The sequence below is a fragment of the Podarcis muralis genome, chromosome 6 (genome assembly GCF_964188315.1).
Source record: "Podarcis muralis chromosome 6, rPodMur119.hap1.1, whole genome shotgun sequence".
NCBI classification, from domain to species: Eukaryota; Metazoa; Chordata; class Lepidosauria; order Squamata; family Lacertidae; genus Podarcis; species Podarcis muralis.
In genome coordinates this window covers 58841174-58868673 of record NC_135660.1, presented here as the reverse complement: position 1 = coordinate 58868673, position 27500 = coordinate 58841174, and the positions used below count along the sequence as shown (strand labels likewise).

Sequence of the window (27500 nt, the reverse complement as noted above, 5' to 3'; positions counted from 1 at the left end):
CATGCAGCACAAATGTTTGGTACCTTCCCTGTCTCTATAAAAAAAGGCCAGACTAATTGTTCGCTGGGTGGAGCTCTTAAAAACATCTGTGCTGAACACACCAGCCAATAATGCTTCCTCCCGGTGACTGCCAACGTTTCCCGACTTTTCCACTAACACAACTGACTTGTAGGGTTTCCTGCTCTCCAAGTGTGCTATATCTAGTTAGCCTTGCTAGTGCTTGTAAAAATTGCCGAAAAAGAAACTTTCAACAAATTGGCAGCGTTCAGTTTAGAATGCCAGTGCTTACATAGGGCAGTCAGAGGCAGATTTCAGGATCTGTAGTTGTCTTGGGAGCATAGCCATCAGAGGAAGGGTGGGATACATGTGTGATAAATTATAAAGCACTGGAATTAGTGCAATATGGTCATCCCTGCTGAGCACCCAACTGTGTGCATGGAGGGAGAGTGGTGGAAAAGGTAGCTCATGTCCCATCTTAGCAGTGCCCCCTTTTTTGCGTATAAAATGAGGGTCTCATGAATTTCAACAGAAAATTGATATAGCTAGTTCTGGGTTATTTAAAGTAAAGACATGTGGAAGAAGCCACATTGAAACAGGATGGCAGTATAAGCTGAAGAGAATGTTTTCTGTGCAAAATGCTCTGCTAGTGAAGTCAATAGGGTGTAACGCTTTCCCCCCTGCTGCATAGTAGAATACGGGGTGTACAGCCCAAGTAAAAACCAACAGTCAATTTTATTTGGTAGTAGAACTAGATTAATGGGCATCCCATCCTGACACATATTTTTTAAAATTACATTTATACCCCACCTTTCTACCAAAGAGCTCAAGGTGGGATGCACTGCCCCCCCCCCCCGCTTCATCCAAATATTATCCTCAGAACAACCCTGTGAAGTAGGTTACAGTGAGATACAGGCCCAAAGTACCGGTAACCCAGTGAACCTCTTTGGTAAGTGGGAGTTTGAACCCAATTTATATCTCCCCCACCCATGCATATACTGTATCGTCTCTCCCCTTAATCTCTAACCTAATCTGGCACTCCAAACAATATACCACTGTACCATAGAACTAAGAATTCTTCTCCCAATTCTACTCAAGAACCTCCTAAGAGGTTGAATGACCCTCTGTCATGGGTGCTTTAAGCTGAGATTCCTGCATTGCAGGGGTTTGGACTAGATGTCCTTCCAATTCTGCAATTTTATTATTCTATGGGCAAGTGAGTCAATGGACAAGGCCAATGCCACCGGATGACCAGCACCCACTTGGCTGAAATTACCTCTCTTTTGTTGCACCACAAGTCTATCTCTTACTGGTAAATTTTTAAGCTTTCGACACTTCAGCACAAAAATTCACATTTTGCCACTATTTTGATTAACATGGTTGAATCAATAGCCTCTGCTGTGCTATTAGTGTGCTGCTTTTTTCCTTTTTTGTGTTTTAAAGTCCTTTTGCAACACTCTCCCTTCACCTGCCTCCAAACTCCTGCCTACATGGAATGCAATTCTGATCTCTGACATGAGGAATGAATCTTTAGAATGCATATGCACTGCAACTGTTCTAGAAGCATTAATGCCTTGATTAAACAATCTGAGAGGGGATAATTCCTGACAGATTCTATAAGACACAGACAGGATGTTAACATTTTCAAGTGACTCATTCTGCTTCACTCTTAATGAAAAGAGGAAATAGCACACAAGTAAGCTAACACACAGTTAAAAGTTTTAATTTTGAGGTTTTAATGTCAGCGTTTTTTTCCAGTCAGACCAACAGGGGTTCATAATATTGTAGGTACCACTAAACCAGTATGTCTCCATGTGACAAGAGTATCTAAGGCTTTATACAACAGTTGAAGTCTAATCATTTGCAGCCCTAACACTTCCAACAGGAATGTCAGCATTTCTATAATAAGACCCATATTTAAGGGTTTATAACTCAGCTGCAGAAATCTGCTCCAGGCCTATACATGCCATACAAAATCCCACTTAAGGAACAAATAATCCTTTTACTACTTGGCAAGGGAGTCAATTTTGGGCCACTTCCAAATTCAAAGTCATAAAAATGGGCATTGCAACGTGTGTATGCTGAATTCTAGAGTGATTCAAAAGGTCCTATACAACTTTATGCTGCTCATGCATCAAAATACATGTGTACACAGGAGTTCCAAAAGGCCTATGCAACAAACATCAATCAAACATGCACAAAATAGGCGGTGTATGCAATTTTCATTTCTAGAGCCACAGGTGAGTCTTTGTTTTACCCAAGAGGCAAGCCGTAGTTATGACTACTTCCACGATATTTTTATTAGCAACAAAATAATTAATCTAACAAGACTCCTACTCAGACATATGTTAGACCAGATGTAGACAAACTGTGGTCCCCCCAGAAGCTGTGGACTACAAATCCCATCATCCTTGATCACCGACCATGCTGGCTGGGACTGACTGGAGTTGGATTCCAACAGTATCTGGAGGGCCACAGGTTCCCCACCCTGTGCTAGACAAACTCAAGAGTTTTACCACCTCTCACAGAATTTGAATTTGAGCGAATACCTTGCAGACGTATTCTGCATCAGTTGGACAACACTACAGTGGAACATAAACTGCCTCCCCTTTTCCCTAGTTTTATATCAGCCAAATAGAAAATAAGTAACAAAGGATAGGCACAGCATTATTTTTAAAAATTATATTTTAAAATGACCTTATTTACATGTATCAGACAGGAACACCAGCAGCTAAAACTTCAGACCGAAGAAAAGGTCCAACTACAATGGCATGACAGTGAAACTATTATTTGCTTGTATTTTATATGTCCAATCTAGAAAACTATCACCATTATTGCATTTGTTGGAAAATGTCCTTGTAGTGTCAGTCCTATTAATATGAAAAAAATAAATAGTAACTCCACTGTGCAGGGGAAAAGGGCCCTATTTAACTCATCCTTTGATGGTGTGATTCCTTCTAGTATCTAGGCACTTTTCTATATACTTTCCATTGTCAACTTTGGGTGCAGTCTGTACTAAAACAGTTACCAGTCCCATGTTAAAAGAATGAATGGTAATTATGCCTTGTTTCATATATCCATATATCTGCTATGGCAACAATCTGATTAAAAGACAACTATATTTTAATAAATAAATTTATCCATCACATTTAAATTAATTTGCATCCTATCAAAAGCTTAATATAGGCACATTTTGAAGGTATTGAAGCAAGTTCAGGATAACTAGGGTTTTAATAGACAAGATGTGTAACTTTGTTATGAAAAGGAAAAGACATATTTAATATTACCCTGGCACAGTTTACGTTTTGTTTCAGGACTAAATCAGCCTGGGTCAACCTGGTGGATGGTCCCCCCCCCCCCCGAAAAGGACAAGGTGATGTGACCTTGTTGTTTCTGCTCAGTCTCTCAGTGACTTTTGATACAATCAATCATGGTGTCTTACCAGCTCTGCAGCCCATAAGTTGGAGGTCATATGTTACAGTAGTTCCAATCCTACTCACAGGATAGATTTCATTGGATGGTATTGGGTGATTGTACCTCACCTTGCCTCACCTGATATTTGTATTGTGGGGTGCTGCAGGGTTCCATCTTGTCCTCAATCCTTTTAAACATCTATATGAAGCTACAGTGCTCCCTCGGGTTACAGACGCTTCAGGTTACATACGCTTCAGGTTGCAGACTCCGCTAAGCCACAAATAGTACCTTGGGTTACAAACTTTGCTTCAGGAAGAGAACAGAAATTGTGCGGTGGCGGTGCGGTGGCAGCAGGAGGCCCCATTAGCTAAAGTGCTGCTTCAGGTTAAGAACAGTTTCAGGTTAAGAAAGGACCTCCAGAACGAATTAAGTTCTTAACCCAAGGTCCCACTGTACTGAGAACAGTAATTAGGGAATGTGGACCAGAATTTGGAATTTGGACTGGTGCCGTCATGAGGATGACACTCAGCTCTATTTTATCTGAGTCAAGTGCGGCTGTGCAAGTCCTGGATCAGTGCCTAGAAATAGTGGTGGGCTGGATGAGGGCCAACAAGGTGAATCCAGGTATGGGAATTCAGTAGTCCATAGGGGGAAGGTATGTAAACTGGTGGAGGGGGGGAGTGGTCCCCTGTTGCTGCAATTGCTCCATAGAGCACAGGCCTGGGAATAGCTGCCTGGATGCTAGATTATTGTGCGTAGGTTTCCAGAACTGTAGAAGCAACTGTAAGTGTTAACTATCTGCCATGTGCATTCCTTTGGCTGGGAAACGCCCCTGACACTAGGCTGGACCACCCACCCATTTGCTTGGGCTAGGGGATTGCTTGCCCTGTGGTGCTTGTTTGCAAGCAGGTGTGCAAGTGGGTTGTGGCAGTGATGATGGCAGAGGAAACATGGGAAGACCTGCTTGGGCCACTCACCTGTCTGATCACTGATGCTGCCAGCCTGTCTGCTTTGTTTGCTCCATCTGCTGTCAAAATTATTATATAGTAAGATTATTCCTGGATCCTTAGGACAAAACTGCAATACTGTCACAGCCTCATCCATCTTTACTTTCCCCCCCAGCAAATCATTTGAGTTCTTTATAGACGACAAATTGCGTTGGATTAAAAATTAAACCCTTATTGGAATTTACATGCATACTAGGTCTAAAATCCTTACTGAAGCGTAAGTATTATTAATTCTGTAAAGAGGTGTTTATTTTTCTTATTTATCTGAAAGTAATGGCAGTTTCAGTTTCATTCATTGCTCACCCATGTAAAGACAATTATGGACTTCAAAGTGCTAATATATGTATGAAAGGCCACAATCATTCATGTACAGGTCCAAACTGCTGTGTTACATCAAAAAGGCGTTAATGCTTTCAATATTTATCCTGCTGCAGGGAAGCATTCTAGAAAAAGGCAGCATTTTTATTTATTTATTTATTTATTTATTTATTGCTAATGGTTGTCTCACCATTAAAACGAAAATCTTAATGCATCTTATAATCAGAGGACAATTTGCAAATCATTAAGAGAAATGTAAAATTCCATTAAAATACAAATCAAGAGTCCCTCACTGGACTAATAATCTTTTTGATATTATTTTGCATCTCACTATTTCTGTTCCCAATATCCAGGCACCACAAATGATCAGTTCTTGAACATGCTATTTACCACAGCCTACTACTTTAACGAGAGACTGAGAAGTATAATCTGCTATTCAGAGCAGGTACTAATGAAGAATTCCATATATTCTAAAATTTAATTAAAACCCCAAAGATTTCAAATTAGATGCAATTTGAAATGCCTGGGGCAGAAATACATGCACTTGCGTGGCAAGGGTATCACGCTGAAAGTTGATACCGTAATTGGTCTTGATGTATTTTTGTGTTGCCAGGCTGAAGCGCAGAACTCATAACCATATAAAAATTCTCTGTAGATTACCTGCTCATTGAAAATGCCATCACTCAGGTAGTTCTCTACTAAATTACCATGCTACTAAAATGCACAAAGTGATTCGAAGAGAAGAGTGGCACAGCTGGTCGACGCTGCCAATGAGTTATGCATGCGCCGACACTGCCTTTTTTCTTAGTAAAATATGCTCAGCTGAATATTAAAATATAATTGGCATTCAACCTAAGTAGCTTAAACCATTTTGTTATCTTCTTTTAAACCGATTTGGCTCCTCCACATTTATTTTCAAGGATGCGATTCACAAACTAATGACACCAACACATTCAGCTAGATCTTTACTATTTTACATTTGTCATAAATAGGAACAGTTTCTACAGCCTTCTAGGGATGTTCTTTAACACTGGTTCCTCTTGAACATCAAAGACCCAATTCATGGGGAAAGGGGGTGGGGGAGAGACAGTATGCCATTTATGTTACTTCTTGCATATTTTATTCAGAAAAGAGGATGAGATGCAAATGTTCAGTGAAAAGTATCCTTTTGTAGCTCAGCAACTATTTTTGTTACAAATATATTGGCTACTTCTCATATATGGTGAAATGACCTATTTGCATGTGGCAAAGGGGCATTCTGGGTCATGCTAAAACTTTATGTCTAAGAAACTTGAAGGCTGAATTAATCAGCATTGCACATTCCTGGTGTTATGTTACAAAGACTATAAATTGTATTTTTTTAAAACAGTAGAATAATGAGCACATGATTACATAATAATTGCACAATTTTTGAATTGCTTATATTCGAAAGCCATGTACTTGTCAAAAAAAAAGGTATCTGCATAAAAAGTAGGTGGAAGGACAAATAATTAAGTGAAGAGATTCAACCTATTAACTGACTACTACTATGCATTAGCATTACTGCAGAAGAAATTATTGGATAACAGGAAACATGTGCGTCCCTCTAGAGAAGCTTTGGGAGCAGTGATGTGGGTTGATGGAGGGAGAGTGACAATGCAAAAATCACCTTCCTTTTGCAGTCCACTGATGGAAGCCTCCACTGCTCAGACCACCTTCTATCACAGGAGGGATACTATTGGATATAAGCTATTAAAACTTTGATGTCTCAAAGTGGTATACTGCTTATAGAAATGCTACTTTGAGCATAATTATGCAATGGCAAACAATTGGAGGAATACATGCCTACTAAGAAACAACTCCTATTGAGTCATAAAGAAAAAGAAGAGGAGGAGGAGTTTGGATTTGATATCCCGCTTTATCACTATCCTAAGGAGTCTGAAAGCGGCTAACAATCTCCTTTCCCTTCCTCCCCCACAACAAACACTCTGTGAGGTAAGTGAGGTTGAGAGACTTCAGAGAAGTGTGACTAGCCCAAGGTCACCCAGCAGCTGCATGTGGAGGAGAGGAGAGGCAAACCAAGTTCACCAGATTACGAGTCTACCGCTCCTAACCACTATACCACACTGACAACCCAAGTCTTAAGGGGCAAGCCAAACGGGCAGCCAGTTGGCAGGGCTTTACAGATGCAACCCCAGTTTCTCAGTTTCTGATGGATCCAGGACCACCTCGGCCACCTTCCATGCCCACTGCTGAAATACTGCATTTTGTGACCTTCTGCCCACACATCTGGCAGGTGGAAGGGGAATTCTGTACCGGGGGATTGACACTCCCTGGTTTCATCTCCTACAAATAAATCTGATCTTGAAGAGCTCAATTTCTTCTAGAAAAGATTCAAAAGTTATCTCAATCTTTTAGAGGTTGGATTAATAGGATCTCCTCTCTCTCCGAGGTTTCCAAAGAAGCAAAGTCACAATAGAAAAGAGGAGTGAGGGGACAAAACACTGCCACAACCCCATTTTGACATTTCCTGGATTCTGAGCATCTCAGCCAAAGGTTGATCCAGATATTGGACAAAAATCAGATGCAACCCTTGACGCAGCAGTTGTCTACAGGAAAGAGATGAATTATCAGAAACAATAAATGCTTATTATATAGGCCAGGGGAGCGGGTGGCACTGTGGTCTAAACCACTGAGCCTAGGGCTTGCCGATCGGAAGGTCGGCAGTTCGAATCCCTGCAACGGGGTGAGCTCCTGTTGCTCAGTCCCAGCTCCTGCCAACCTAGCAGTTCGAAAGTACATCAAAGTGCAAGTAGATAAGTGTGTGCGCTGCTCTGGTTTTGGTGTTCCATTGCGCCAGAAGCGACTTAGTTATGCTAGCCACATGACCAGGAAAAACTGTCTGCGGACAAATGCTGGCTCCCTCGGCCTGTAAAGCGAGATGAGCGCTGCAACCCCAGAGTCGTCTGCAACTGGACTTAACTGTCAGGCATCCTTTACCTTATATAGGCCAGAGAACAGTGCACGCTGATTTGGGGTATGGCACTTGAAATGGTCTGAAAAAACAGAGGCACGACAATCTGAAAGGAATATTTCGGCATATTGGTTATTGCCAACTTTTCTGAACAGCAGTTCCATCTGTTGTGCATTGTGTACTTTTCATTTCACAAAATTTATGCACTGCTTGACAGTTTGTTGTTTTTTTTAAACCCCCCCATCAAAGCAGTTTACAAAGATAAAAAAGGAAGTCAAGGAAAAATTAGACCTTATCCCCAAAGGTGCCTTTCTTCATTGTTTTCTGAGACTTACAGATACCAGCAAGTTTAAAACATACAAGAAGTTAAAATACTAAAATAGATTAAAATTCACATCAACTTTCTAGGCATCTGGGTAGGCTTTTTTTTTTGGGGGGGGGGGGGATGTGGTATTACCCAAAAGGTATTGAGAATATATAGGTCAAGGACTAGATAGCTACCACATCAGTGAACAGATATCACTGTTAGCCTCACAGCAAACAGGGAAGACATTCAAATTTTGCCAGACATTTGCTGTTTTTAATTATATTTCTGCTCCTGTGGGCTGTTGAGCCTATATCTCTTAGTTGTTCTTCTACTGTTGTGATTTTATTATAAATGGTCCTATCCTTGTAAGCAAATAGTGGGACCTTCTTGCTGAAAAGCAAGGCAGATTTCTAAATAAATAAATAAAACATTACCCCATATTTGTGCTACTCTCCTACTCTTCACACCCAGATTAATTCTTGATGTTATCGCTGTACTGAGTAGTCTTGATATCTGTAATTACATGTCCCCTAGAACTTTGTGTTCTGTATATGACTTTCACCACAGGCATATTTAATTAATTTAACTTGCCTCAAATAAAAATCTACTCACCAAAATATCATCGCTTGCCTAAATACACACACATAAACACACAACATTTGGATTAATACAAATACATCTGATTTCTCCCACTATCTAGGGCAGTGTTCCGTATGTTTGTGTGCTATTAGTGTTGTAATAATTTTCACTTTCGCTGTAACTTCAATGTTTTGATTTTTCTAGGCTATAATTAGGTCCCATGTTGCATGGTCATTTCAATCTTGATACTTAGATCTGTTTCACAATTACCTTTGTCATGTTTTATAGAATTAAGAGGGTTAAAAGAAGTCACTTTAAAAAAAATCTTGATGATGTTAGATCTGGCTTGCTGCATTAATCTGCCTTATCTGCATTAATTTAATTTTCTTTATCTCTGTGGAAAGCTGCTTGGACTTCCCTACCTTCCTAACTCTGATGATCAAAGACTTCACAGAAATATTTTCAACACTGTGCTGTATCAGTGTAATGCACATTGGATAATCTTGCAAACACTATGCCATTAAACAAACTCAGAAGGTTAGCTAAATGGAATTTAAGTTGTAAATATTTATCTATTACCTATGGGAAATCCCCCAAGATAAACATTGCAAATCTTTCAGGGCCTAAATACAGTTGCACCTAGATCCTAAAACACTTTGAAGCCCCACTGATTTCAGTCGGCCTTAGTCTAATAAGTAACACTTGGACTTAAATCACCCAAATAATATTGTTACAGATTTGGGGGAACCAGAGTCTGAGGGTGCAAAGGCATCTGTAATTGTAAGAAGTTAGTGAATGTTAGAAATTACTGAATGCTAGAAACTACTAAATGCTTGGAGTCTTCCCCTGGGATGGAAATCGTTAAGCATGCCAAAGGTGTTGATAGCCCATCGAAGGAAGATGCTTGGGTCTGTGAAACTGAGGTTGCCAGGGTATGATGTGATGTCACACAGGAAAAATGTTGCCTTTTAAAAAACAGAGGTTTGGAGAAAGGGCAGGTGGGCAAACAGAATGGGAGGTGTTGTGTTTGGCAAGGTGTTATGGGAGGAAGGAGGACAACAAAGGAGAAAACTTGATGTGGTGCTGGGTGGAGGAGGCTGCACTGAGAAACCAGGGGCCATGACTGGCTGCTATTTTGGACCCCAACTTGCTGAAGCTATGATGGGGCCAACGAGAAACCCTCTTGTGGTTTACTGTATCCCACCTCCACTAAAGGCTTCCAAGTGTAAATATGTGTAAAATACAATCTCAAAATAGGATATAGTATTAAGGTATATAAAGAGAAACATGGACATAGAAGAAAGCAGGTAATTCCAGTATATTGCAGGATGGAAGAACACTGTGGTAAAGCTTGGATACCCAGAAATGGATTAGTTAAAGAAAGGGTGGGGAGTCACGGAAAAGCACCTACAAGAGAAGGCCAACTTAGCTAGATGAGCAGGAAGGAACAAGTAGAAGGCAACATGGTGGTATGACAATAAATAAGCTTCTGCATTCCTAAGAAATGATAAATTTTGATTTAAAACTATTTTGATGGCATCCTAAAAGCTTCATCTTATCCAACAAATTTACTAGTGTACTACTGCAGCTGAAGGACATGCAAACACAGTCTTTCCTGACACTTACTGTGTAGACATAAACAACAAGGTCAACGTTTTAAATGTGTTATCAGAGCTTACGTTTTCCTAATATGCCTTTTTGACTTTATAAAGGTCAAAATTAAGTGCACGATCATTTCCCCAACAAGATACCGTTATAAAAAGGCATGCTTTTGACAGAGAAACAGTTCCCAAAAGAACATAAGGGTAGCAAAAACGAACAGTCAAAAAGTAGCAAAAATGCTGATCTTCCAGTAACACTGTCATGGTACATCTAATTGATAGTGCTGGACCCCACTCTGTTCCAGAAATAAATCTTTTAAGTTATATTTGTGACTGTTTTTCCATGCTCTGTGTTGAAGAATTGCCTTTGCACAGTCTCTGCAATTAAATCATGGGTCAACATTAGCTTCTCTGTCTCCTCTTGCTCCTTCCTATTTCAAGGGTCTCCTTTACTCTTCACATTACAAATCACCGAGATGTACAGTAGTATCAGCTTCCTGCTATGTAAACTGTTCATGCTTGCCATGCAGTGACCTCTCTGTATTGATTCAAGACATCTGACAGTCTGCACTGGTCTCTTTAAATTCATGGGTGTCTTCTATCTCTTCTGCTCTTTTGATCAGTCCTTTTCTCCCTCCTTCACTTTTTGCACAGGTAGCTATGGAAAGCAATAAGACCTAGATTTCCACTGCCCCTGAAAAGCAGTTCACTGGGCGCTAAGCTTTAAAGAATCACATTTTCCCCCACGCCAGCTGTTTCTATCCCACTTAATTTGAGTACAGGAGTTCCTACTATGTCACAATCAATAAAATGGCATCCGAAGGTTTAAAACTTTCCAGCTTTACTAGGTAATATCTCAAGAAGATCAACCTTTTTAAAGGTTTAATTTAAAGCAGAGAGGAATGGTTTATATTGATTCTAATACTCTAAATGCTTTTCTTATTTTAGCAATTACCTTCCAATAATTATGTTTTGAGCACCAGAAATGTGTACCTGATTCAACAGCATGTGGTAATTATTGCACTTTGCCTCAAACTATAAAATTAACTTTGGGAAGTACAGAACTTGAAGACAAATTCTGAAACAAAAGTTTGTGGTGAGTTTGAGATATAAGAAGCAAAAGGAACTGTAGCCCTACCACTCTTGGAATACTTAGATGTATTATTTCAGAGTTTAAACAGCAAAAAATAAAGCCAAAATCTAAAGAACACTTGATCCCTGGCATTCAGTTTTCGTGGGAAAATGCTCTTTCCCAACAGGATTACAGTAAAATAAAAAATAAATTAAAATGTAGGGTCATTTTTGCCTGTCAGTGCAAAATTCAACTAGTGAATTGGCTGATTTTGAGTTTTATTTTAATCCTAATAATGGGGTCCTGATAGTAAGACTATCTGGTAATAGTGTATAACAACTATCAAGAATCCATTAATTTTCTTGCATATTATGTTGGAGGGTATGGTACAGCAGCAGTGCCACTGGCAGGTGGTGCAGTGGTGGTGAGTGTCCTATGGGTGGGGGTGGGGTGGCGGTGTGGCAGAGCAGGGTGACACTTATTGTTTTGCCTCCAGTGGTGAAATGGGAGGTACAGCCCCTGATCTCAGGATTCACAGCTGTCAGTTCTGAGGGAAGGCAGGCAAGGACCCACAACCCAGGTGGAGCTCACTAACTTGTGGAATAGGTGTGTAATTCCTCAGCTGGAGTAGGCTCAGGACAGGTGAGGGTTCCATGCCTTGTCAAACCCAGAAAATATAACAGGAAAGCCGTCCTGGCCAGGCCTGTGTACATATTAGGAAAGTCTATAGACTATTATTTTATAAATATTTCACCATGCTTTGTTTCAGTATGAATACTATGTAATAGTGTTAATTCCCTTGGACTTTCTTTTTACCATATAAAGTATCAAAATCATCTTTTGTTTGCTCAGAGATGGACAATTTATCTGTCAAGATATTGATGATTATTATCCCTGACCACTGACAATACAATGTTGACTGAACGGATGAGAGTTGGGAGTCCAATCATATCTGAAATGCTGCAATGGTCCCCACCCTTGCTTTAGTTGGAAGTGCACTATGGAACCTCAAGGTGCTTACTGAGGTGATCTCAAAGCTTCTGTTGCTTGGCTAACAGGTGATAGAGAAGAGCTAGAAGACCAGATGTTGGAAGGTGAAGAAGAAGAAGAAGAAGAAGAAGAAGAAGAAGAAGAAGAAGAAGAAGAAGAAGAAGAAGATGATCAAGGCAAGTACTGAGTGGTCAGCACAATTTTGATGCCTAGAAAGGTTCTAAAACATATAAATTTGTCAGTTTGTACACATTTAGATCACAAAGAGCCAGCATGGGTTACTTAAGAAGTGATTCCAGTTTGACATTATTTTCTTTTTTGAATAGAGTTACTGGTGTTAGTAGATCAGGGAAATGCTGCTGATGTATTTTATCTCTATTTCAGCAAGACATGTGACATCAAAAAATGGCTAATGCAGTTCTAGCTTGCATCAGTTCTGCTTTGGTCTGGCAGCCAGGAGTAGTGTGCCCATTTCTGGGCACAGTGGATTAAGAAAGGTATCAGCAAACGGACATGTGTCCAAATGAAAGGTGAGGAGCCTGGAGATCAGGCCATATTAAGGAAGGTGAAGGCTGCTTGACAGTGCAACAGACTGCCTTGGAAAATGGCTGACTCTCCTTCATTAGAAATTTGTAAGCAGAGATGGATGGCTACCTAACCAGGATACTGAAGAAGTGGGCTTCCTGCACTGGCAGGGAGTCAAACTAGACAACCTTTGAAGACCCTTTCCAACTCCAGGACACTGCTTTCCAAGGCATAATGATGAAATGTATACGTTTCCATTGTCCGTGTACTAGGATTTCATGGAAAGATTGTTCTCAAGTAAGTGGCTCGACACATATATGCAGAAGAGTAAAAAAGGATTGGATACAATGGATAAATAAAAATCCTACTACTAGCTTACAGGTAGTCAGATTTAAACAGAAATGATATCGTAAGTTAAAAAAATAAATGCAGCTTGTCCTTGCTCATTTACTTCGGACTCAGCTGTCATTCCGAATTGCCTTTAGCCACTTCAGCTAAGCATTTCTCCTCCTGTTTAGCTTTGAGATGGAGATGTGTCTGAGTAAAGTATACATACAGGTGCTACCAGAAAGTGTCAAGATATCAAATCAAGGCAAATAATTCAGAATAGATGCTTGCAGTAAACAAATAAGCAAACAGCCGTCAAGAAGAGGACACCTGAACTCTTGCATGTGATTATAACAGCTTCTTAAATACAGTACATAAAATAGAAAAGTAGTACAAACTCATGCTGCCACTGTTTAGTTCACTGGAGGGGGAAAATTAATGGCTGCTCTCTTTTCCTAATTAACCTGTTGGGTTGCAGGATCCACTTGTTCAGTGTGTGATCCCTTATTAGTGGGAAAAGACACAAAAGTATTGGAACCACATGAGTGGGGCAAATTTTACAGGTCTTTCATAACTGAGGTCCATATGATCAGGTGATGGAATTGCACAATGGGGGAAAGAGATATTGAAGGTGTGCAATGGTAGAGCAGCTGCAGGTGCCTTTACCTATGAGGAAGTAACTTTGCTAACTTGATTAAGTTTCTCACACGCAAATACTTTGTCCTGCTCAGGGCTGCCGTTCACTCTGGGAGAAACACTTCTACTGAAAAGCAGGCCAGTGGTTAAGAAGCATGTACCTTTGACACACTTCCCAGTTCTGCAGGTATAGTTTACCAGCAGTATGTGTGAAAATTCTCTACCCTTTAATTTCACACTAAATGTTTGCTGGTGGGAGGGACACAAAGGATAAAGAGAGAGTGCAATGAAAAATAGCCATTAGCAGAACCCTGTGTATGTGGACAATAGGCCTTGTGGACAACACAACACTGGGGACTTAAATTAAGGCACAGCGAAGAAACATTTTCTCTAAATTAGAGGTTTATGCACCTTTTGCACTGTGACCTGACTGAACAACATAGCAAAGAAAAACGTAGGCTTCCAAAGGGTCTCATTCTGAGGTGACTGCTGTATGCTAGAGTAACAGTATTGCCTGAGGGCTGCTATTAGTCACAGGCAGAGAGAAGCCTTTTTTGGTACCCAATTTTCTTTTCATTTCTTTAACAAACCAGCTGGTTTGAAAATGTACTACTCTCATTTTACTGAGGAAGACAGCCTCAGGATATTTTCCAATGGCTAAGCCTGCAAATTCATTGATGGAAACACTGATTCCAAGATCAGTCCACTCATGGTTAAATTCAGTTTATAAGCTCATCCCTCAAAACTGATTTACAATTTCTCCTCAGATAATAAGTTATCTCTTCCTGTTTATACTTGGATTCTTTCTTCTCTAACTTCAGTCAAGGTCTTAATACTTGCAAAGTCCTCCCCATCTCCCATTCCTGTCTCTCTTTGATATTCAGAGTTTGGGACTGCAATTGGAAGAGCATATGATCAGTAAGGAGATGTATTATTCCAGATAATTCTGGGTATCAGGCTAAACAAAATGTATTTTATGCAGAAATATGTGTTTAGAAAAAAACCACATGCGGTACAACTATTTATCAGTGTTAGTCGTCAAAAATATTGGCTAGCATTTCAGTTTTACACTTTTTTCCAGCTATAAAACATGCACACCTGCTCTCAGTCTGAACTCTATTAACTGAGAAAAAGGAAGGAAAAGCACCCTCTTAGAATTCAACATGTTGAGAAAAACATTTCTGGACTCAAAAAATGGGCTTGTGGTGCAAAAGGTCACTACATTACAGTCTGTACTTTGTGTAAAGTAAACCTGTTCCATATTTGGCACAAGAGACTTACCTGCATAATAGTTCGCACCTGCTTAATGAAAATATTTGCCATATCTGATAAGAACAGTTGAGGGTTAAAAGTCCTAAATATTTTGTGTTAAATTTTATAGGGATCCGCTGAGTTGCAGGCATTAATTCATTTCCTTCCGATCTCTATTGGACCTCTGCTCTCCAACAATGGCTATGCTAGTTGATATCGATCAAGGGTGTTAACGCCTTCATGCATGAATTAGCGTTAAGCATGTTGATTATATGAGGCTGGTTACACCACACTTTCCCCACAGAATTGGCAATATACCTAGGAAGATTGTGTGTGCGGATTCCATGAGAAAGACCCATGCAACTGGCCACCCACTGCCCATGTGGTTAGCCTTTTGTTGTTGTTTAGTCGTTTAGTCATGTCCAACTCTTCGTGACCCCATGGACCAGAGCACGCCAGGCACCTCTGTCCTCCACTACTTCCCGCAGTTTGGTCAAACTCATGCTGGTAACCTCGAAAACACTATCCAACCATCTCGTCCTCTGTCGCCCCCTTCTCCTTGTGCCCTCCATCTTTCCCAGCATCAGTGTCTTCTCCAGGGAGTCTTCTCTTCTCATGAGGTGGCCAAAGTACTGGAGCCTCAGCTTCATGATCTGTCCTTCCAGTGAGCACTCAGGGCTGATTTCCTTAAGAATGGATGCTTTTGATCTTCTTGCAGTCCATGGGACTCTCAAGAGTCTTCTCCAGCACCATAATTCAAAAGCATCAATTCCTCGGCGATCAGCCTTCTTTATGGTCCAGCTCTCACTTCCATACATCACTACTGGGAAAACCATGGCTTTAACTATACGGACCTTTGTTGGCAAGGTGACGTCTCTACTTCTCAAGATGCTGTCTAGGCCTGTCATTGCCCTTCTCCCAAGAAGCAGGTGTCTTTTAATTTCGTGGCTGCTGTCACCATCTGCAGTGATCATGGAGCCCAAGAGATGAGCCATTATTTCTCGGAATGTTACATACGCTTCAAATTACAGACTCCGCTAACCCAGAAATATTACCTCGGGTTAAGACTTTGCTTCAGGATGAGAACAGAAATTGTGTTCTGGCGGTGTGGCGGCAGCGGGAAGCCCCATTAGCTAAAGTGGTGCTTCAAGTTAAGAACAGTTTCAGGTTAAGAACGGACCTCTGGAACGAATTAAGTACTTAACCCGAGGTACCACTGTAATTTTCAAAGAATTCCCCCCCAAATATTCTCCACCATTTTTCTGTAGGGGCTGCCATTCCCCACCAATGACATCAGGTCTGTGCAAACATTGTGGAAGATGCAAAATGGTGGCCTGGCTTCCACACAGTTGCAATGATTGCAAACCAAACCACCACTACAACAACCTGAGGTCCTGCCACTGCTAATGGTGAATCCCACCCTGGAGAAAATGGGAAGAGTTTATCCTCCCCCTGGAAAAGTTTGTGAAATAAGTCTTCCAAATCTCTCTGGCCACAAGTATGATGAAATAATTCAAGAGGCCATTTGCACATGGCTCCAATCTAAAATTTTCGGATCAGCATAGAATCTACTTACAGACAAGAAACTTTCATACAGCTAGGCATGCCGCATATGAGAATACAAAATATACAGACCGTTCTCCAGCAGCGGGTGGTGAAAAGGGGGCACCGGAAGCTTCTCTATCATCCAGGGTTCACAGAAATAGGCCTGAAACCAAGCCACACACTGTTTCAGCGGCTCTGCTGTTTCCTCTGAGGCTTCACATACTTCACAAGACACAGATGCACCTGCAGGGCTAGAAGAATGATAACATTAGTTTAATAATTAGTTTCACAGTCTAACTGCAATTTTTTTTTTACAATGTGGCAAACAAAAGAGTAAGATACCATCTCACACAGAATGAATTTCCCCAGCCCAAATACAAGAGCAGCAGAACACACCCACCCCCTACATCTGAAGAACTGAGCATCAAATTAGAAAAGGGGACCACAATAAAGTAGCTCAGTTTCCATTTAAGAAGGAAAGGTCCAGGTAATGTTTACTTATGTTTTGTATTATTCAAGTCCAACAGAACAGAAATATCTTATTTTAACTTTCTACATCCCAATTAAAGTGATTTCAAACCCAAGAAAAAAGAATTTCCTGTTCTTAACTATGCAGACATGAGCAAAACACTGAAAACACTGAACAGCAACAGTAAAAGTGTCAAGTGTTACTATTGTTGAGCAATGCTTATAAACTAGAAAGCAAAATAAACCCTCTGTGTACTTTAGTGAAACATACATATAGGTGGTGAGAGGGACAAAACTAGAAGCTAATTTTTGCATTTGCACTTCCAGTAAGACTGCAATTAATCAAATATGCCACGGAGACTTCTATACAAGAAATGCAAGCCCAATGCTTGTGGTCCCTTCCAACTCTACAATTTGATGATTCTATGATTGCCAACTTGCAAATAGTTCTCATTTACTGGGAGCCATCTATTGTTTTGTATTGTTACGGTCCTTTTTTAGGATATGCAGTGCTTTTTTGGGGGGGGGGTGTACTCAAGGGCATTCAGTACTGGCACCTTTTTGGTTTGGTTTAGTTAAAAAGTGTGGAACTTACTGTAACAACTACATGGTGAATACCAGCAACTATTTTTCTAGAAAAATGCACTGAGGATATGAAACCTTAAGAATTTCTTGCTCCACTTCCCAGGAGAATATAGGTGGTATTCAACTGAAGCTTACTCAGAACCTACTGAAATTAATGGACCTAACTTAATCATGTTCATTTTCAATGAGTAGTTCAGGCTTCCTCAACCTTGGCCCTCCAGGTGTTTTGAGACTTCAATTCCCATCATCCCTGACCACTGGTCCTGCTAGCTAGGGATCATGGGAGTTGTAGGCTAAAAACATCTGGAGGGCCGAGGTTGAGGAAGCCTGGTTTAGTTGAGTAAAACTTAGCTGACAGCTGTCCTTTTTAATCTCACCCCACAAATAAAGAACCCTAACAAACCTTTATTAACATCCAGGCTGTTTTTCTGGGAATTTATTGGCCTGTATAATTCTTATAGCAGAAACATTTTGTCTTAAATTCCTATTTTAAATTTATCTTAACCGCTGATATGACCACACAAACTTCTGTTGTAGCATCGGAGTCCATAAATTTATATCATTATCAAGCAACAGCACAAGGTTACTAAAAAATTCTTGGGACTTTCCCAGGTGGGCAGAACATCCAAATAATGACTCATTGTCTCATTTGGAAATAGGAAAACTTGCTGCTTGCCTCTTTACTATTGAGCACACAGGACCTTAGCTGAATAGGGAAAGGTAATCTTCACATGTCAATCACCTCAATTGCTACTACAGCAGAATATGCAAAGAGACAACTTTCAGCAGGTACATTTTTAGAACAATTTCTATCAGCATGGGCAAGGAAGAAACTCCATCTTGTTTCCCAGAAAACTGTAACAGCATCCTCGCCTGTAAGTAAAGCAGTAAATACTAGCTCAGTTGTTAGCCAGCCAGTTCTCTATTTTTTTGGAAGATCCTACCAGTTTGCACCCACAGAAGTAAATATGTACATGCATTCAAGTTTATTTGTGTTATGTCACAACTGTTTCCTCTGCTTCTTATTACTCCCTTTCACTGGTAAGCAGTTTGCAGCTGAGTATTGACAACAGACAAACTGTTTCTGCAGTGCCAATCCTCTTTTCGTCTGCTAAGGTTACACTGAAATTAGTATTTGTGCATGTGTAGGTTGTTGCTTTCACTGGTGTTTTTTTAACAGGCAGGTGTTTTCTAAACTTTTCTAAAATGGCGACTTGTTTTTGCTGCAATGCACCAACATCACTACTCCTCTATAAATGAGTATAATTTAGCATTTCTCTATGTTAGCCTCTTTCTGAATCAAACTCCTCAATTAAACACTTTGGCATGTAAACACACAGAATCTTCACATACAGTTGCATGTACGAGACCTGCTGCTGGTGAACTAATCCAACGATAACAACCAGAAATACAACAGGACATCTCACGTTCCTGTACAACCAACCAGGTGGCTTATCTTGTGGAAAGCAGAATCTACGAACAACCGGAGAGGTCCAGTAAAGAAGAATGGAGTCGTAGGGGAAATTGGTTTTGGAGTTTTTTAAACAGAGGTTGTATAGCTATCTGTCAGGGATGCTTTACTTATGATTCCTGCATTGCATGCAGTTGGACTAGATATCCCCTGGGGTCTCTTCCAACTCTATGGTACTGACAGCATTTTGACTGGCAAGGGTAGCCTTCAGCTTCAGGCACACACAGAGAGTGAGGCAGACTACAGTCACCAATTCAGGGCTTGGAAAATGGAGGGAAACAAGGTGTGCAGGGACACAGGCTGCTATAGCAAATGTGACTCCTGATCTTGTAAAATTATCCCCTTATAGTTTGCACATTTCATATTTCTGTTCAGTTATCAGATGCCTAGCCTGTGGAACACATTTTATACATTAAATGTAAGTTTAAATAAATAGAAACACGTTACATTTCTCGCATGAGTTTTAATAATACTTATTTATCATCAGTGTTTTCATACTGCCCTTCAATCACATTCCCAGGGTGGTTTACGAAAAGAGTAATACAATTAAAATGTAAATACAAAAATAAGTATTTTTAACACTTTAAAACGTGACATTAAAATATCCTTCACAACATCTTTTAAATGTTCCTTATAATATATGATGGAGTAAAATACACATAAAACACATATTATTAACATTCCATGTGGAAATAAATAAAAAGTTGTTACATCAACACCTTAATGTCATTTAAATAGTCTTCCTTTGATAGATGAAGGCAAAACTACCCCCAAAATTGCAGATGAATTGTCTAGTCCCTAATGATTCCAAAACAATTACAGGATGCAGAGCAATCTAGTTAAATTTTATTCAAAAGCTTACTACACTTGTGTTTTCTCTTATTTTTCTATCAATGAAACCCAGGAGGCTTAAGCACAATTCATTATGTATGAGACCCAACTTACAGTGCTTGACTGTTGATTAATAGGAAAGTTTGCAGTATGTACATTTGCAACATTAGATGCATACAATATGCTAACTTATTCTTCCACTGAAGCTAATTATTTACAAAAATGACTACTTGAGACTACAATTTATTAAATGCATGCATCCAGTCTCAATTTGGCCCCAAAAGACAGTCTGGAATGAAGATCTTTTACTTGATGTGACAACTTCTGGAAAGAGTGTTATTAATATTGTAAATGTGGCAAATAAAGAGTTCAGATAGCCTTATGTCTATTTTGTGTTTGTTTTTCACAGCTAAATCAATGAATAAAAACAGCTTTTCAAGAAGTTTAATACCCATATGAGAGACAAATTCTTTCTGCCCAAGTTTAAATTAACCATATAAATAATATGTCCATATATTAGTAATAATGATTTTTAAAAATAGCTTGACAACTGAAATACATGGGAGTGGGTATACTCAATCTTTCAATTATTCATTTTTACTGACTCTTCTTAATTTGTTAGTACAACATTTATTTTGAAGATATGCTTAAGAATCTCTAAAAAGCCCTTCACTGTAAACCTGCTTATAGTTTGGCAGCTTAATACTCAATTAATTTCAGGTGAATTTTAGGTGGCTAGCAATTCACAAGACTGGACCCTGGTAAAGGATTTGCTTATGCACTTCAGAATAAAACGTACATGCATGCAAACTTATTGGTGTTTAAGATTGATGAAGCAACATTTGGAAAGTTGTACTTGTCCATCAAATTCTCACCAACACCCAATATTCCTGATGTGACACATAGTTCATGGTTTCAAATAATACCTTTTTAGGCTTTTTGAAAAACCTGGACCCACTAGCATTATAAGGGTTCTCTGTTACAACATGGAATGAGACTGGAAGGACATAATATATTATTTTTAAATATATATATAGGAGTGGTTCTCAATCATCTCACCTAAGATGACTTCAGTGGTTAGGATGAAACACGTGACATAAACACAGATGCAAACACTACCACAAAATGCACACAGCATTCCTATTTGTGTAGCCTTCCTGTTGCCACTTGTGGTATCCAGAATGTGGCTCTCTCCATATCCTGTGTGGTTGATACATGCCACTACATATAGTGGTACCTCGGGTTAAGAACTTAATTCATTCTGGAGGTCTGTTCTTAACCTGAAACTGTTCTTAACCTGAGGTACCACTTTAGCTAATGTTGCCAGCCGCCGTGCGATTTCTGTTCTCATCCTGAAGCAAAGTTCTTAACCCGAGGTACTATTTCTGGGTGAGTGGAGTCTGTAACCTGAAGTGTCTGTAACCCGAGGTACCACTGTACTCTTTAAAGGTGAAAGTAGAAAATGTTTCCTATCCTGAAATGCCAAGGAGTAAGGGTGGAATCAATATTAAAGCCATGAAGACTCAACTGATAGCATGGAAGGTCACTAAATGCTTTGTGCCATTAGGATTTTGACTGGATCCCGTATATAAAAAATAAGATGCCACCTGGGGCAAATCTGTATTGCATCTCCTGCTTGATGCAAAAAAGGATCTATTTTGCAATGAGAAACTTGAACTCTCCAGGTCCACTGACATGGAGTTGAGGTTCTCGCATATTAGATGGTCCGATGAGCTGGACGAGGAAATATCTAGGAGGTTACTCTCAGATAAATTCCTCATTAAGAGACAATCTCTTAAACTCCTCATGCCCCGAAATTAAACTAAACCTGTTTCAGGATTTGATTTTACTTCTTCAACCATGTTTGACCCCAAAAAAGGCAATTTGGCGGTCATTATACCCCAACAAATCTAAACCCTGGTTCGATCAGGAATGCCTTGCTATGAAGCTCTCTTTGATGGGAAAATACAGGAACTATAGGTCTGCCAATGAGTATTGGGAAGTCACAAAAGGACTAAATTTTAGTCCTTTTGTGACTTCCTAATACAGATTTGCCTCGTAGACACCCTCATAACAATGTACCCCAATATCTTAAAATCAAAGCCATCCTTTTTGTGAATAGTATAACTCAGACTTGCATGCGTGTATTTTATACACACACACACACACACACAATTCGACATAAAACAAATGCACAGTCTTGTTAGTTTTAGTCCTTAGAAAAGTTCTAGAATAATGTGTCCTTACAGAATGGTATAATGCTTCCATAATGGTGCCAAGGTCAGGTTTATCAGAGGCAATTAACTATGTGAGTAATTGCTTCAGGGAAACTTTAATATGCACACCTGACTTCAGTCATTTATTTTCTTAGATTCTCCATCTCAGGCCATACCCTTCAGGTGCAGGTTTCCCCCCTCAGTACCGAACAATCACCATGTGGTGCAGCATTACCTCCTTTGCTTAGGCTGTCACCAAAATCCAGGGCCTATTTATAGGGAAAGCTATAGTCCACACAGCATTAATTGGCATTCATTTTCCACATGGTGAAACTGCATCATATTTAACTATGAAAATAATACAATCTGGCATTTCCTAATATTTTGATGCACTTCTCTGTGCTAGCGTTAGTGTGGTGGAATCACAGCAACTCCCATAGGAAATACTGTGAAATGGGCTGAATGTTACTAGTGATTTCTAAAACTGAACTCATCCCTTGCCCCTTATCTCACAAGCATCATCTAGTGTTGGCTGTAGATAGAGACAAGATTCCAAAATGGATGCACCATTGCTTCTATACATTATGACAATACTTAGGACTAAGGACTTATCTACATGTATGGTCAACGGTTCTTCTCTCTCTTTAAATCGCCTACAACGTGTACAACTCATTACAAGTCCTATAACCAAAATGAAGCTGCTCTGGAAGCACGAAAAACAACAGCTTACAACTGGATTATGAGATAGAATGTCAAATATTCCAATAAAATGTCAAATATTAAAATACAGCTGTCTCAAATGGTTTATTTTCTCAACAAAGCATGGGCTCCTATTTGACATTCTGAATTAAGACTATCAGAAAGTTAATTCTTCATATACAATATGAATATCAAAAGAATCTACACATCTGTACCCATCTCACCACTGTTTCTTTCAGAGTCTGGGTATGAGATGTACTTGGACGGGAGATTTTTCTATGTTCAGGATGATTTGATGAACCATGAATGGCCTGAGTTGAAATCGAGTTGAAAGGAATTTTGATTATGTTAATAAATCAGTTTTCCTATACAAGGCAAGGTCTAAGAAATGTTCTAAACAAAATAGCTTGGCGGTTGTATACTTACACTGTGTTGCATAAGAGAGAAAGCAAAAAGAGGAACAGCACTCCATGTATACATAAAAGTGTTTGAGATTTTGTGTGCAATCCCATCATCTGGCTGGTGATTTTCTTCTTCTTAGGGAGATGCTTAGTATCATCAGACCATTGTTCCATCTAGATCAGTAATGTCTATGCTCACTGGTAGCAGCTCTTTAGGGATTGAGAAGAGGACATTTCTTACCTGGAGATGTTGGGGAACGAAAGTGGGTCTTTCTGAACAAGAAGCACCTGCTCAATCACTGAAGGGTAGCCCTTGCCCTATTGATACATGTCAATGATCACCAAGTTTGTAATTTACTGTTACTACAAGCTCCCTGCTGTAAAAGTGGGATATAAAAGTACCGTAACATACACATATTTTTAAATTTCTATAATGTACAGTATATATGATTTATACATAAATTCTAAACTTAATGTGATTCTCCTCTTCCATGAAGAGATAAGAGAGACTTAGACACAATCCTAGGGCAGGCTCCTGTTCAGCTAATGGTCGGGGCTAGACCCAAAGGGATGCAGGTGGGGCTGTTGCCTAAACCACTGAGCCTAGGGCTTGCCTATCAGAAGGTCGGCGGTTCGAATCCCCACGACGGGGTGAGCTCCCATTGCTTGGTCCCAGCTCCTGCCAACCTAGCAGTTCGATAGCACGTCAAAGTGCAAGTAGATAAATAGGTACCGCTTCACCACGAAGGTAAACGGCATTTCCGTGCACCAGTTTAGTCATGCTGGCCACATGATGTGGAAAAACTGTCTGCGAACAAACGTTGTCTCCCTCGGCCAGTAAAGCGAGATGAGTGCCGCAACCCCAGAGTCATTCGCGACTGGACTTAACTGTCAGGGGTCCTTTACCTTTTTCGACCCATAAGCTCCAGTGACAGAACTGTGTTACATGACATCAGATGAGTACTTGGGACTAGACCAATGCTTTTGAATGCTTAGGAGTGGTTCATTCATGCATGAACATCACATCCCAGTCCTTCTTATACATTACTTTGAACTCTCAGTTCTATCTTTGGCAATTTATCTAAGATAGCTCATTTACAAATGCTTCAAATCAATGTACAGTGAGCACTCAAGGGTAAACTGGACCTATTTCAAGGCACTGCAGTAACGGTCCAGAACAACTGTTGTGGTGTTGTTTTTTAAGAAACCAGAGCAAAAGAAAACACACAATTCTGAAAAAAAGTGCAATTTTATGGTCCAAATCCTACAAAACTGATCAATTTATGTCCAGTATCAGAACATCTCAAAAGATGCAAGTACAGCACCATTAAAATGTTTCCCCCCCACTGTTCAATATAATAACAACTTTTAAAAAATGCACTATGATAACAGACTGCCTTCCACTAGGCTTAGGTGAATCTGTGATGCAGTTCCATTAGCTTGCATATAACATTAATAAATAACATTGCCACTTAAATGCCTTTCTTGTAAATTGGTTTGTTCTGTTCTGTATAAATAATATAAATGTCTCTGTTACAAGTATGTCAGATTCCCACCCCCTTCCCTTTACCTATGCATAGCATGCAACATGAGCCAATGTAGCAGTTTAATCTAAGAAGCCGTTTATAGAACACCTACAATAATATATACTAAGTGGCTTGCATTTCAGTATCTGACATATAAAAATAAACTCAAGGATCAAACAGAGTCACCTACTGCAACTCAGTTTGAAAGCAACAACTCAGTATTAAATTCTAATTCAAACTTCTGGAATTGTGGCTTTTGACGAAGACATAGAGATTAAAAGATCTCAACACATCTCTCACACCCAGTGGCTATGGGCTTGTGTTTCTCAGAAGGCAACGTTCCCTGCTGTACGGAGGAAGGGATTTCAGTAGCAAGCTAGGATATGGTATGACTGCACAGAGCAGCTCACTGAATTCCAGCCACCTGCTGCACACTTTTAAGCTTGCCTTCATATTCTTCATACTGTTATGAGTTTGTGGGTGCCAGACCCCTCTAATCCTTGAATCCAGCAAGTGTTAAAATTTAATCAAGCCAGGCTAGCTTCCTGATGAGGTAATGGCCTGGGTGAAGGGCCATTAAGAGAATGAAGAAAAGGGGGCTCTGTGTGAGATGGCAAATACTAGGGCTCCTCCTTCAACTCATAGATAATGAGAAGGACAAAAGCCAGAGTTTGGAGTAGAGTTTGGGGGCTGTGATGTAAAACCAGAAGTCAAGCAGCAAGGTGGAGGGAGGGTCAGAGAACAATGTTTGATTTCTGTTTGAATCCAAGACTGTGGTTATGGGAGAAACAAGACCCTTTGGGGCTGTTAATGCTGTGAACCCTTCCATCGTAGGCTCAGGTTGTATATATGTGTAAAGCCATATATCCTAAAGGCACCACAGTCTCCACTGTGCCTCATTCCAAAATGAAAAACGAACCCTGGGTAAGTCCCCGTAATGTCAGCCTGCTCAGAGATTGGGGTGGTTATGTAACCATATTCTTAAGGATCAAACTATTTCTTTTTAAAAAAGGTAACTGAGGCATGGGTGCCATAAAACTCCACATGCAGACAGATAATTTAAAGATAGATAGATGATAGATAGATAGATAGATAGATAGATAGATAGATAGATGATAGATAGATAGATAGATAGATGATAGATAGATAATAGATAGATGATTGATTGATTGATTGATTGATCGATAGACAGACAGACAGACAGACAGACAGACAGACAGACAAACAGACAGACAGACAGAAAGACAGATAGATAGACAGACTGATGATAGTTTAGAAAGAAATAACCTAGAACACACATTAAAATAAATAAAATAATTATAAAACGTATAGGCCAATATACTTAGCCGTATCCCATCAAATCATCACCACAGTAAATATGAACCTTTGGTCAATTATTAGAATTGGTTTTTAGCATGAATCTTCTGATTCGTGGCTGGTGTTGGCTATCCACCACAAAACCAATTCTCATTACAAAAGAACAACAGCCTACAAAACATCTAACACAACCTTCAATGAATTAGTGCTAGGAAGAAGTCCAAAACAGGATTTTAAGGGCATGATGTTTGTTTGCCTGCTCAAATTCCAGGACTGATGACTTGTTTTGAAAAACTGGTACTGAAAATAAATAAATAAAAATCCTGCAAAGACTATTCATGGATTTAGTTCCTTTCAGTTTACCTTGCTCAATGTGCCTGAACAGAATATTGTCTGCCAATTAGTTTATGCAATTCAGAAAAATCTAACCCAGACTGCCAAGAAACAAACCAGAACCTCTAGAGTGCAGCTGGATCTGCAACCTACCTCCTTATCTTGTTAAGCCTGTAAGACAGCCTCTCTCTGCCATTTTCAATTAGATATACTTTATGAAAACTATGCCAATAAGATACTAATTGGAGAAGTGAGAAGCTATTTGTGTGTGAAGACAGTGTAGCTCAAATATACAGTACAATCTGGTACAACAGACAAAACGCATACAAATATAGGCACAGACACGCTGTAAGAAATGCTGTTATGCCTCTCACCAAAGTAGATGAGGAACAAGAATCAGAACAATATGTTTTGTGCATATATAATAAAAGGAAGCTGGAAAAGAGTATACCCAAGCATATACCTAATGTAACATCCTATACATCAGAGATTATCGGACATTCTGTATATTGATCCTAACTCTTTGCCTATAGTCCAGTGGCAGGCAATTACATTTCTCTTCAGTCATGCAATCAATTCAAAGCTGGTTAGGTTACGAGTATTGCATTGGTGAATTTTGGGAATTCACTCTATTCTTACTTGCGTGAGCATTCTTTTACGTAGTGGCTTGATTGTTTGTCACCTGTAAAACAGGCCTGGGGATTCTGATTAAGACCTTTCTCTGTCAACTGCCCATCCTTCCCAATACCTACTACTTTCTTTGCTCAATTGAGATGCCATAGCTGTGTGACTTTCAGAATACTGGACTAAGAAGGTGCAAAACGCACACTGCCCTTCCTCACCCAGTCCACCTTTTCCGGTTCCTGTCTATCTGTCTCACTTCCTAAAGTGAGAATCTGCCTCCTCTATTGGAAAGGGTCAACAGCTTCAGCATCTACCAATACATTTCCCAATTATCATAGGTTTTATTCATGTTTACAAATGAAGAATTGCGTAATTGGGTTTAAAAGATTCCAAAGACTATCATAAACAGGATTACAAACAAGAACAAGCTGATAACGTTTTGCTCTCTAGCTTCTATCCAGTGTCTTATCCTAGCTGATGATTGGCCTTGTAACACTGATTTATATA

General features: G+C 39.7%; 1 protein-coding gene across 4 annotated transcripts in view; it reads right to left on the bottom strand.

Moving 5' to 3' along the window:
• MGMT (O-6-methylguanine-DNA methyltransferase) overlaps positions 1 to 27500 on the bottom strand; it is a 173774-nt gene that overhangs the window by 26928 nt on the left and 119346 nt on the right. For all 4 annotated transcript variants that reach the window (XM_077930374.1, XM_077930375.1, XM_077930373.1 and 1 more), the window contains exon 4: positions 16613 to 16773. In XM_077930374.1, the coding sequence (XP_077786500.1) occupies positions 16613 to 16773 (161 nt within the window). The remainder of the gene's footprint in view (positions 1 to 16612; positions 16774 to 27500) is intronic.